We start from the raw sequence: 13,797 nt of genomic DNA, 5'->3' as shown, positions 1-13,797 counted from the left end.
AGATGGTGCCTCAAAAAAACCTCTTCTCTCACAGGAGCAGCAGCCAGTGCTCTGTCACTCCAGATCCACGAGTCACACTCACGGGAAACTCAGAGCAACTGCCCAAGACTACAGGCAGAAACTTGTCAACAGAAAAACTCTAAATAGGGGAGGAAAACTGAGTCAGAATCAGAATCATTGAATCACACAGAATTCGTTGAACTGGAAACCTGGTCAGAGCCAAAGTGTTCAGGGGAACAGAGACCAAAATTCCAAGCACCATGCTGGAGGACTGCCTGGAGGAGGGCCCAACATTCACACATGGATTCCTGTAGGACCACCCTGAGGTGTGATGAGTACCTGTGACCTGACTTCATGAAGGATAGCTCACCAATGGGACCAGCACCTGTGACCTTACCTTGCAAAGAACCATCTAGAAGAATGATAGACATCTGAGAGCCTCTTAATATCCTTCTGCTTCACTTTTTGCTCTCTCTCTCTCTCTCTCTCTCTCTCATTGTTAACAGTAGCCCTGCCATGGCCTGGATGCTCTCCTGTCTTGAAGTTTCCTTCACCACACATGTTAGTCCATCACCTTTCAATTCAGTCCTCACTCAAATTCTCAGGACACTGACAGAATGAAGCTTGACTCCTTCCCATATGATCGTATTCATGGCCCCAGCCTAGTTCCCATGGAATCTGCACTGGTTGATTTTTCTGTTGTTGTTGTTGCTGTTGTTGTTGCTGCTGTTGTTGTTGCTGCTGTTGCTGTTGTTGTTGTTGTTGTTGTTGTATCAAAATGAAACAAGCTATTTAGTCATCTGGAAGAAGAAACCTCAGTTGAGAAGATCCCTCCATCAGACTGTTTATAGGCAAATCTATGGGGGCATTTTCTTGATTATTGATTTATGGGATGCCCAAGCCAAATGGGGCTGGTGCCACCCTGGGCAGGTGGTCCTGGGTCATATAAGAACACCAGCTGAGCAAACCATAGACACAAAGCCAGTAAGCAATGTTCCCTCAAGTTTCTGCTTCAGGTTTTGCCTCCAGGTCCCTGCCTTGAGTTTCTACATGGACTTGCCTTCGTGGTGAACTGTAAGCCATAAGATGAAATAAATGAACCCTTTCCCTCCCTAGTTGCTTTTGTTCATAGTCTTTATCAAAGTGAGAGAAACAAAGCAGAGTCCTTGTTCCCCTGTGAAACCTCATGAGCTGAGTCTCCCACCAGAATGGCTCATTGAGCTCTACTTGTGTCAATCAAGGGATTTCCTAGCCCAAAGTTCCCAACTTCTCTATACTATTCCAACAAACAAGAGCTCAAGAACTGCATGGTCAGGGTTTCCCAGCAGTACCCCCACTTATTGGTACCAAATTTCTGTATTTGTTACATTTCCTGTTGTGATAAAATGCCCTGGCAAAAGTAACTTAAAGGAGAAAGGGTTTCTTTCAGTTCACAGTTCAAAAGTACTGTCGATTGTGGTGAGATGTCCCAGTGGCAAGTTCTTGAAGCAGTTGATCACTGACCATTGCATCACAGTCAGGAAGCAGGAAACAGTGAATGCTCATAGTCAGCTCCCTTTCTCCTTTTCTTGCAGTCCAGAACTGCGCCCAGGGAATTTTTGGTGATGCCCACTTTTAGAGTGGCTCTTCTACCTCAGTTAACCTAATTAAGATAATCCCTCACAGGCATCCCAGTGGCTTGTCTCCTAGGTAACTCCAGATCCTGTTAAGCCAATCATATCAACCATAATGCCTCTTCTAAGCTGGCATGCCAGACCTTCAGATGAAGGTCCTTCTGAAGAGGTGGAATGTGAGCTGAGACCTGACATATCATCCATAAGCTTTTGTGGATGAGTGTTGGAGCACCATCCTGCCTCTTGACCTCCACAGCGCTGAGACCACTTCTACCATAAAAACACCAATTTGTCAGAGGGAAGACGTGAAGCGGGTGAAGCCTCTGCCTCAATGCTTCTGTCTTCCATGTTTCCCAGAGGTGCCTCGCCTAGGCAGAAGTTAGGCCATGAGTGGAACTTGAGCTATGAGGGAGCTTAGGGAAGGCAATCTTCAGCTGTCTAGACTCTAGAAAGAGAAACACAAGCATGCTTTTTCTCCTCTCTCCCTTTGAGTAGACTGAAGGAACAGTCTGTGATGTGTGTAGAACACCTCTTCTAAGCTGTACCAGTCTCTTCTAAGCCTTAAAGTCATAGCTCTAAGCAAAGCAAAGCCTCTGCCTTTAAAGAATATACCTTCCAGCAGAGAAGGCCTGAACTAAATTCCCACTCAATCAAAAGAGCAAATGTCATCTCTCTAAAGGATGTATACCATGAAGTAAGTATATGAGAGTGACCACCATATGGTCCCACTTGAGGGATGTTCAAGAAGGTCCTTCTGAAGAGGTGGAATGCAAGCTGAGGCTCAAATAATGTTAAATTACCTTTGGTTTAAAGTATGAACTTGTGGACAATATTTTGTGGAGCAAAGTACAATGATATGTATAGGAAAACTATATCATGAAACTCGTTCTTTTTTGTTTGCTAATTTAAAAATTAATTTTAAAAATAGATAAATTTTTTTAGAATCAATAAAGTTTATCTTAATCCGCAAAAACGGGAACTTGCAGGCATAGAGCAAGACATGCAAAGAGCCTAAATGCCTAAGGACGACAAAATGTGCAGTGGAAAAGAAAGACAATAACACAGTGTTCTAAATATAGGTGTCATTATTCAAATTTGGTAAGGCACCAGGTCAGGAGACACCTGTCAGAAGACAGTCTGCTACTCAGTCACCTGGAAGGGAGCCACACCATGCCACAGGACCACACCACACTAGGTAAATCATCATGGACTATCTAGAGACAGGGAGCAAGAGGTAAATGTGGGAAAGTGCTTTTGTCAGTTGGGGTTTCTGTTGCTGTGACAAACACTGTGACCATATTTCAACTGACAGTTCCACAGCACAGTCAATCACTGAGGGAATTCAGGGAACTCAAACATGGTAGAAACCTGGAGGAAGGAGCTGATGTACAGACCATGGAGGGATGTTGCTTACTGGCTTGTTCCTCATGACTTGCTCAGTCAGCTTCCTTGTGGAAAGGACCACCAACCTGGAGATAGCATCACCCACAATGGACTGAGCTTTCTTCCATTAACCATCAATTAAGAAGATAGCCCAGAGCCCTGACCAGAGGTCAGTGTAATGGAGAGTTTTCTCAGTTGAGGTTCTCTCTACCCCCAATGAGTCTAGCCTATGTAGCTTGAATTTTCCGCCTCGCCCACAGTCAGGACAAACCTCTGTCACCCGCCAGTCCCACAGCCACTCAGACCCAACCAAGTAAACACAGACACTTATATTGCTTTCAAACCGCATGGCCGTGGCAGGCTTCCTGCTAACTGTCCTTATCTTACTAACTGTGCTTTTATATTAAATTGATCCATTTCCATACATCTATACCTTGCCATGTGGCTGGTGGCTTACTGGCGTCTTCACATGCTGCTGGCCATGGCGGCGGCTGCAGCCTCTCTGGTCATTGCGGCGGCTGCAGCGTCTCCTTCTGCATTTCTGTCCTTTTATCCTGCCTAGCCACGGCCGATCAGGTTTTATTTATTAACCAATCAGAGCAACTTGACATACAGACCATCCCCCAGCACAGCCAAGTGCAGACCATCTCAAACACCTGCACTCAGGCCCATGGTCCTAATCATCCTCTATACGGACCTGCTGGGTAACGCCACAAAGAACCTGAGAATGGGCTCCCACAGGACCTACAGAACATCCCACAGCACTTCCCCTTTCTTTTTTTTTAAAAGGAAGGTTTTAACTTTTACACATCTCCAAAGTCAGCTTGGTATATTTGGGAATTTGGGCGTAGCTTCTCTTAACTACTTCCTGCTGGAGGGGGGCGCTGTATCTTATGGGGATGCAAAGAAAATTTTAGGATCATGGAGTAGTCCGTGAGACCGTATCGTCTGAGCCAGTTGCCGTGAAACGACTCTGGATGCTGGATCATCTGGGCCATGGTGTCATCGGAGACCTTTCAGGTGGTCTTGGCTGGTCAAACCTGATGTATCTTAATCTGGAACAAATCCATAGCCTCTGGCTTTCTGTAGAGACAAAAGCAGAGTCTCCTTTCCAAAGTAACACATCCTTATATCCAAATTTTAAAGTCAAGATATCTTTAATATATACATATTGGTTTAACTCAACATCTTTTACGATCAAATGTTTTTCTGCAGTTAAAAATCCCAAAGACAATATAATCCAAACTCTCTGTGTGATATCCATTTTTACATGGCTTATCAAGTCTCAGAAATAGTGGGTCTACACTTTTATCCAAGCAGCGTGTAGCCCAGAAACCTCTTTTATTTATTTATTTTTTTTACTAGCAAAGGCTAAATCCGCCACGCAGCTTAATGTTCCATTTGCAGAGGCCTCATTTCTGCCTTACTGCAGGTTAAGCACACACACCAGGAACCCGCCAGTAACTCAAACCGGCGGCTGCCGCTCATTTGAGAGAGAGAATTAGGAACTGTGGGGCGTTTACCGACGTCACCGTTCCTGGAGAACTTACCGACGTCACCGCTCCGTGTGTTGAGTTCTGAATCCTCTTTACCACCACGCGAGGATTCTTCTCAGATCACACTTTATTGGAGCGCCTCTTGGTTAAGGGACTTTGTCTTTAGTATTTATTTATTTATTTATTTTTTCATAACACCGGCCTTTATCCCTGTTCATTTGTCCTTTTTCTTTAGTCCCTTTTTTTTTTCTTCCCTTTTTTTTCTTTAACCCTTTTTTTTCTTTAGCCCCAAGTTCGGGCGCCAAATGTAGCTTGAATTTTCCGCCTCGCCCACAGTCAGGACAAACCTCTGTCACCCGCCAGTCCCACAGCCACTCAGACCCAACCAAGTAAACACAGACACTTATATTGCTTTCAAACCGCATGGCCGTGGCAGGCTTCCTGCTAACTGTCCTTATCTTACTAACTGTGCTTTTATCTTAAATTGATCCATTTCCATACATCTATACCTTGCCATGTGGCTGGTGGCTTACTGGCGTCTTCACATGCTGCTGGCCATGGCGGCGGCTGCAGCCTCTCTGGTCATTGCGGCGGCTGCAGCGTCTCCTTCTGCCTTTCTGTCCTTTTATCCTGCCTAGCCACGGCCGATCAGGTTTTATTTATTAACCAATCAGAGCAACTTGACATACAGACCATCCCCCAGCACAGCCAAGTGCAGACCATCTCAAACACCTGCACTCAGGCCCATGGTCCTAATCATCCTCTATACGGACCTGCTGGGTAACGCCACAAAGAACCTGAGAATGGGCTCCCACAGGACCTACAGAACATCCCACAGCAAGCCTGTGTCAAGTTGACATAAAAACTAGCCATCACAGTGTTTTACAGTAGTTTTCATGGAAGGAAATGGGCCAGGTGTGGTAAGCAGGTTATGCAGGTTGAATGTTGAATATTTGATACTTCAAATTATTTCATTGGACTGAGGTCCAAGGCTTTCTGGTACCTGACCCTGAGATGATTAAGTCAGTTAAACATAGAGCAAAAGACATTTCAAAGGAGCAACAGACAATTTATTTGGAGCCAAATATGAGTGACCATGGCCCAAAAATATGGATTCAGTTTGCTCCATGGATGTGGTTACATAAGCTTTTGTCAATAACAGAGCAAAACAGACTCATAAATCAAGGCATTTACCAAATACACTGTTAAGGACAGCCAGTGGACAACTTAAAACCAAACATGGGAAGACTCTGCCAGGTTTCAGATGTTGTCTGATGACACTCAGCTTTTGGACTAAGAATTCATTCCAAAGATTTTACCTGACAGTCACAAAGATGTTAGGCCAGACACAGAGGTGGGCATGAATGGTTATTAAGGGTACCAAACATAGGCCAAGATAATGTGGTTCTAGTTCTACAAGATTCTACAATAACAAAGTTTTAATCAATCACCTTTGAAGAATCTTCCACAGAAGTGGAACATTTTTCGAGGAACTTCAGTTTACAGAAAAGTGTTGGAATAAATTCTTTTAAGAATCACTTTATTTTTATTTTGTGTATATGTGTCTGTATATCTGTATATGTATGTGTATGTGAGTGTCTATGGAGGCCAGAAGAGAGTGTCATATCCCCTAGAACTGGAGTTATAGGTGGTTGTGAGATGCCTAATGTGGGTATGAGGACCTGAATGCAGGTCCTCTGCAAGAACCACAATGCTCTTAACCACTGAGGCATCTGTCCAGGCCCTGAGCGTTAAATTTTTGAGGCACAATAGGTGTTGAGGAAAGAAATGAATTTAAATGGACTACTAAACTTCTATCTGAATAACTGAATGGCAACTTCTCACTTACTGGATGGAAGAAGCTTGGGAGGAGAACAAGAGTCATCCGGCATGGTAAGTAGATAGTGCTCTACAGAATCTAAAGGGAAATGGTCAGAAATAAGAAGTTGTGTATTTGGAAGTCACAGACACTAAAGAAAGTTTTCAGAATGGACAAGAGATCGCACATGTCAATAATGTCGAGATATTGAGTAAAATGAAGACTGAAAATTGATCATTGTATTTCACAACACGGGGATATTAATAACTGTGGAATGAAAGAGACAAACAGAGAAAACTGGAGGTAAGAGAGAAACACCACCTGATGCAGTACTCCATTCCTGTAATTGCAGCACATAAGGCTACATGGCCACATAGCAAGACCATCTGGGAAAAAAGTGGGCACAGCAAGTGTCCAACTACACTGTAATGTCCAACTACAAGGCATCAACACATCTAAGCTACTTCAGATAACACCTCTCCTACCCACGGGGTCAGGGACTGGGGTTGCCTGTGCTTCTGGTATCAGGAAGTAACTGGTAAGGTCCCTATGCTCTTGAGATTCAGAGTGGGGTGGAGTGGAGAAATGGAGGAAAGAAGAAACAAACCAGCAGAAGCATATAATGTGAGTAATTATAAAGATGTGAAGTGTGTGTGGAGGGTTGATGGTTGATGAGTGTGGGGTGTTTCTGAAATGCTTTCTGGGAGAAGCAGCTCCTGACAGGGCCTCCAGTCTTCCTTATAACATGCAACAATGGGTAACATTTGGAGTGTACATCTGGGTAAAACAAAGTGAGTTTGGGGGGAATTTGGGAAAATGATCCACATAGAAAACTTCATTGCATTTTTTACTACAATTTTGTAAGGAAAATATGCCACTAGAGAAGTGTTTAAATACTGATTTGTATAATAGTTCTCAAACACTGCTTGCATCTGTGAACACAACTTTTACATTAGGTTTTGTGCCTGGAAAATAGATAACTGTCCAGACATATAAAGCACACCTTAGTAATAGCACTTAAGAGGCAGAGGCAAGTGAATCTCTGTGAGTTCATGGCCAGCCTAACCTTCATAGCAAGTTCCAGGCCAGCCAAGGCTACATGGTGAGACCCTGTCTCAAAACAACAACAAAAACTGGTAATGTTGAAAACTCTTGTACTAATGATAAGTGTTTCATATCCAACTTTACCTTCTTAGTATCAAGTATTTCAAAATAATAGATTCTGGAAAGTCTAGAATGAACATGCATGGATTTCTTAGATACTTGAATGGGACATATCAACATTAACAGACAGAAGTTTACCTATGAACAAGGGAACAGAAGCCAACAGTCACCAAAGAGAGGTGATCTAGCACTCAGGAAGTCCAGGGGCTCACAGCTCCAACATCTGAAGCCCTCACCTTAAGCTTGCATTCTTATGTTCAGACACTGACTCTGCCTGAAAGTAGTCCCTTGGGTTACATTTTGATGCATCTTAGTGTATTTCCAATGCACATGTCTCACCTTGTCCTTGGTCATCTAAGGAAAAGTGACTCACATTTGCCTTATTCTTTTCATCTCAAGAAATTTTCAAAATACTTTCCTCATCCTTCTTTTCTTTGGGTCATCTAACCTCAACTCCTTCCTGACCCTTAGACAACATCCCTGCCCTGAAACTTGAGGGAAAGACGCTCAATTGGGCAATAAAACACAATAAAAATTCTTGTGACAGGTAATTTGGCAAAGTATTTCAAAAACACTTTTACTCAGCAGTCCTGTTTCAGGGAGTTGTACTAGAGAAAGTGTAGGTAAAGATATGTGTGAGTATGTTTATCTCAATGTCCGTGACAAACGTTACTGTGATGACAGGACATTTCTTAAGATTATAGAACCCATACTGCAAGAGACATTGAAGAAACTCCCTAGGAGCCATGGCACAACATGTTCAAATGCCTTCAATAGAGTAGAAGCTGTAAAAACACAGTTTAGACAATATAATCTTATTTTTAATTTTTATGAACAAGCATGTACACAAATGCAGAGCAAAAGCAGGCAGCAGTAATTTCCCAAAAGCATTATTAACATTCTGCTGATAGATATATTTTCTTCTGTATGCAAATTTATTACAACCAACAGAGTTCCTTGTTGCAAACTGGGAAAGAAACAACACTGTTTCTAGGCCTTCTTTTACACCTTGGGCACGTTTTCCCTGCCTCTGCTTCTCCCACCCACAACTAATAGCTGAGGAGGATGCTGGAACAATCAAGAACTAGCTTTCCAAGGAAAGGGTGATGTGCCAAATCCCTCCAACCAATAACCGAGGGTGGACACCAAGTAAAAATAGTGAACACTTTGTTGCAAGAAACTAGTGTCCTTTCAAGAAGTTAGGGCCATACCAGACTCAGACCAGAGTGGGGGAGGCAGGATGTGAACAAAGGAAGGAATAAAAACAGTTTTTAAAACAGTTGGGAAGTAAAGTAAAGATCACTAACATGTTGGGAGAGTCCAAGGAGACAGGATCATTCAGGAGACAAGCAATTGAATAGACCAAGCCTACAGCAAAACCAAGCAGGACTCAGGAGCTGAACTTGCAAACCAAACCAGCCAGTCCTTGTCCCTGTCCCTTACAGGCATATGGGAATGATGTCAGAGAGAAAGGCTTACAATAAGGACTCACTGGGAGAAGCAGGAAGATGGATGTCTCAAGAGCATAACCCCAGGAAGGCACTAAACCTCAGCAATGACCAGGAATCACATCATCACCCAAGGTTATCTCAGCAGCCTTCCCCTTGACCTCCATTCCAGTCCTCAGCTCAGCTCTTGTCATGAAGCCCAGTCAAAGTCTTAAGACCAGGTCCCAGAAACAGAGCTCTGAAATATACACCTGTGTCTTAGATGCTCATGGTGGGTAGAACAACCAATGCACAACAGACTGTGCCCTGTGGTCTCAGCTTCTCCTTTTCCTTGAGAATGTCCAGGGATCAGGCCCTTAGATCCAAGATCTTGGGAGGATGGTGGAGTACGGTCAAGGACCCCCAAAGTATCTCTTCATGAGCATGAGCCGCCTCATGGCCCCTATGACCTCCTTATTCCTCAGAGTGTAAACAAAAGGGTTGCACATGGGGGTGACAACTGTGTAGAAGATGGAAAGAATCTGGTCTGTGTCCCCAAGAGAATCTGCCTGGGGCCTCATATAGGCAACAGTCCCAGTCCCAAAAAAGAGTATGACCACAAACAGGTGGGAGGAGCAGGTAGAAAAGATCTTTTGACGTCCCTCAGATGTCGCAACACCAAGTATAGTGGCAATGATACAGGCATAAGAGGCCACAATCAACGAGAAGGGCGTGAAGATAAAAGCTACCGTGATGAAGAGATTCCCCACTTCACCCCAGAAAGTGCTTGCACTGGCCAGTCTCAGCACAGGCAGGATGTCACACAGGAAGTGATGGATGGTGTTGGCACCACGGAAAGGCAAAGTGAAGATGCAGACAGAGTGAATGGTGCCAGTGATGATGCCCGCAAAGTAAGAGGCCCCCACCATGCTGGCACATGTTCCCTGGTTCATCAGGGTGGTATATTGCAGGGGACAGCAGATGGCAGCATATCGGTCATAAGCCATGGCAGTGAGCAAACAGCATTCGGCAACGCCAAAAAGGGCAAAGAAGTACATCTGAGTGAAGCAGCTGGCCCGGGGGATGGTGGGGCAGGAGGACCGCAGGTCAGCCAACATCCTAGGCACAATGGTGGTGGTGTAGAGGATCTCCACCACGGAGAAGTGACGCAGGAAGAAGTACATGGGGGAGTGGAGGGCAGAGTCCACCAGCGTGAGGAGGATGATCAGAGAGTTGCCCAGCAAGGTAACCACATAGATACACAGCACACCCCAAAAGAGATGGCCCTGAAGAAAGCCAAATCCTGAGAACCCCAATAAAATGAACTCTGTTACTTCTGTACCATTGTCAAATCCCATGCTCCCAAAGCCAGACTAGAAAAAAGAGGGGCCAGAGAGGGGTAGCTGGCCAGAAACCTTTGCAGCAGTAAGGATGAAGAGTCGTCCATGAGAGTAGCCCAGAGGATGGTGAGGATGCTGAGGTGGAGGAGGAGGATGCTGAGAAGGATGCTGAGAAGGATGCTGAAGAGAAGGAGGAGGAGGAGGAGGAGGAGGAGGAGGAGGAGGAGGAGGAGGAGGAAGAAGAGGAGGAGGAGGAGGAGAATGCTGAGGAAAAGCCTTAGAACTTCAGCTGCTGCTGACTCCCACAAAAAAAAAAATCCCTCTAGAAGAGGAAGAAAATCCAGAGAAGATTAGGCACACTTGCAGATCTTCTTGCTGTTGCAAGTTTTCTCAGACAAGTTTGTTCCACTCACCCAGGCAGGAGCTAGGAGCAAAAAGCTGGAGGCAAAAGAAAGAAGGGGGCTGACGACATGGACAGAAAACTGGGTGAGCAGACAGAGAGCAAATAATCTGGCAGAAGAGAACTGGGTCCACCCAGAGGCAGAAAGTGAGTGGAACAGGCAAGAGCAGGAGACAGGAGCACAGATCTGAGGACCACAAAGGGCTGTGGAGCTTTTACCTGCAGATGGATCCCCATGGCCCTCAGAGTGCCTCTCCCTGGAGCACATCCCAGCAGATCAAACCCCTGAGGAGCTAATTCTCAACAGAGGGAGGAAAGTGGAGGAAGATGGGGAAAGGAGAAGCAGGGAGGAAGTGGCTTCCCCTTCATTGTGCCTAACCCTAAGCTCCCTGCTGTTGGTCCTGGGTCTGGCGGGTCCTCCTCCTCACACCCAAGCACAAAGGAGAAAGAACATGTGGAGGAGGATGGTGTGTACAGAGTCCTTCTGCTAAGCACCAAGTGAGCTGGGCTCAGAAACCCTGTGCTCTAACTCCTTGGCTGGTTTCTCTAGGTGGGATTGTCAACCCTTGCCCCAAGGGCTGCAAAGCCTTTCCTGCTCTCAGAATTAGCTGTTAGCATTCTTCCCATTACTGGAAAACACCTTTTCTCCCAGTGCTGGAGATGGAACATGTGGCCTTGTGGATTCTGGTTGGCTTCTCCCACTGGACTGTACCCACAACACTCCCAGCCCTGGCAAGCCTTTGTAAACCCTTTTGTAAAATAGTGTTAATCCCTAAAGAAAATAACTATTGAAATAACAACGAGGCTTATTCTGGAAGAACTCTCAGCCCAACACAGGGCTTTGACTTACCAACCAGCTGCAGAGAGAAGCAGTAATCTCTGAATGTCAGAAATGGAGAATACTCTTTGGATCTCAGCCAGAAAAGATGGCACTCACAAGAGCAGATGACAGAGGCAACCTGAGATGCCCAGTGAAGAAAATATATCTATCAGCAGAAACTAGAGAAACAGGGCAGGTCCTTTCAATGATGTCACTTAAATAAGAAAAACATGGCCATAGCTTGGAACTCAGTTAGATAATCAAGAAATATCTTCCTATTCAAGGTAGTCTGTTGTCTATTTGGCTTGTTTTCCTCTTGGGTGTGAAAGTGTGAGAAAGAGTCCAAAGAGGAGACTAGGGAGAGGGCTCTGCAGTTAAGAGTGCTTGCTGCTCCTAAGGAGGTCTGGAGTTCAATTCCCAGTACCCACATGGTCAACTCTCGGCCAATCTCTTCCAGGGGATCCAACACACCCTCCTCAGGCACTGCATACACATTATAGAGACATGCATACAAACCACCCATACACATAAAATAAAATAAAAATATTTTTAAAAATTACAAGTGAGTCTTGATAAGCACATTGCTGCATGCACGAATGTGCACACACACGGGCACACACACACACGATTTATTAATTTTCAATTAATTTTTAAAGTGTGGGAACCATAAAGATGCATCAGAAATTAATAGCATAAACTTCTCTTCCAAAGGACCCATTAGAGTCCTGGCCCCCATGTCAGATGACTCACAATCACCTGTAATTCTAACTCTAGTGGAGCCAACACCTTCTTCTGGCTTCTACAGACAACTCACTCACGCTGGAGAGACGGCTCAGCAGTTAAGAGCACTGGCTACTCCCAATACCAACACACAGACACCTAATTAAAAATAAAATAAAACCTTTAAAAAGCCTTCTTTTATGTAATACTGTTCAGTTGTGCCTGTACAAAGCACATTTTGAAAGGACAGGGGATTGTGATTTCATAATGCTCACTTGTGTCTCCCCAATGCTGCCTTGTGGCATCAGAGTGCTCCAATGTGTCATCACTACACTTCCTGGTCTGGTCATAATGTGACTACACAATGCTCCCTGTGTCACCACAGTGCTCCAATGTGTCATCAGTATGCTTCAAGGTCTGAAACTGAGAATGCTGGGAAGAAGGAGAGCAGAGTCAAGGAGTCATCATCCAGACACAGAGGAAGCAAGATGAGAATGCCACAGTGAGAAAAGGTACCAAGCCATATGAATACACATAGATAAGAATTTCTGGTTAATTTAAGAGTAAGAGCTAGTTAGTAATAAGCCTACACTACCAGATGAGCATTTATAAGTAATATTAAGCTCTGAGTCAATTATTTAGGAAGCAGCTGCTGGGTATTTGGGAACAGGCAAGCAGGAGAGAAACTTCTGCATACATGACATTACAGAGAGAGAGAGAGAGAACTTAGAACACGCAGCTCTAAATGTGATGTCTCCATCAAATGTCTCCCCTCAAGAGCTCAGGGAATGCCATGGAAGAGGAGCCAGGGTTTGGGGAGACAGAGGTGACAGAGGACATGAGGAGAATGTTAGAAGAGTTTGTCCTAGAGGGAAACATAATAGGCACTTCCCCAGAGACAGAAAACCTAGGGCATCTACAATTAATTAATTTGGGTAACATTTTAATCAAATTCCTTTGAGAGCCATTAGACACTGGAAGATATAGAAACCTGGGTATAATGTCAGGACTCATATGACCCAAAGGGAAAGACTGAGGAAACAAAATTGCTTAATTGTTTCAAACTATCCTTCCAATTACTATTTATGGTTTGCTTGTTTGTTTGTTTTGTTTTTTGGGATTTTTTTCTATTTTGAATATTATTTGCTTCCATATGAATTTTGAGATTTTTTTTCAATTTATGCTAAGAATTGTATTGGAAATTTGATGGGAATTGCTCTGTTGGATGTTTTTTGGTAAAATAGCCATTTTTACAATATTAATCCTTCCAACCCTGGAACATAAGAATTCTTTCCATGTTCTGATATTTCTTCAGCTTTTTTCTTCAGTGTCTTACAGTTCTCATTAAATGAGTTTTTCATTTCCTTTGTGAGATTTATTCCGAGATATTTTTGAGACTGTTATGAGTGGGATTTTTTCCCCTGATTTCTTTCTCTGTTTGTTACTGGCATATAGGAAGGCTACTGTTTTTGTGTGTCACTTTTATGTCTTGATACTTTGCTAAACATGTTTATCAGCGTTAGGAGATTTTGTCTCTTGTATCTCAAATTTTCTAGAACTTTCATCCTGAAGGAATTTGGATTTTGTCAAAGGCTTTTTCTGCATCTAAGGAGAT

At 44.0% G+C, this 13,797-nt stretch overlaps 1 protein-coding gene across 1 annotated transcript; it reads right to left on the bottom strand.

Moving 5' to 3' along the window:
* Nucleotides 1–9,315: 9,315 nt before the first annotated feature.
* On the bottom strand, nucleotides 9,316–10,260 carry LOC102920624 (olfactory receptor 10P22-like). Its single transcript, XM_006998288.3, has one exon. The coding sequence runs from the start codon at nucleotides 10,258–10,260 to the stop codon at nucleotides 9,316–9,318; it is 945 nt and encodes a 314-aa protein (XP_006998350.3).
* Between the last annotated feature and the right edge of the window lie 3,537 nt (nucleotides 10,261–13,797).

Source organism: Peromyscus maniculatus, chromosome 18 (assembly GCF_049852395.1).
Source record: "Peromyscus maniculatus bairdii isolate BWxNUB_F1_BW_parent chromosome 18, HU_Pman_BW_mat_3.1, whole genome shotgun sequence".
NCBI classification, from domain to species: Eukaryota; Metazoa; Chordata; class Mammalia; order Rodentia; family Cricetidae; genus Peromyscus; species Peromyscus maniculatus.
The sequence above is the reverse complement of the archived record's forward strand: the minus strand, read 5'-3'. Positions and strand labels throughout refer to the sequence as shown.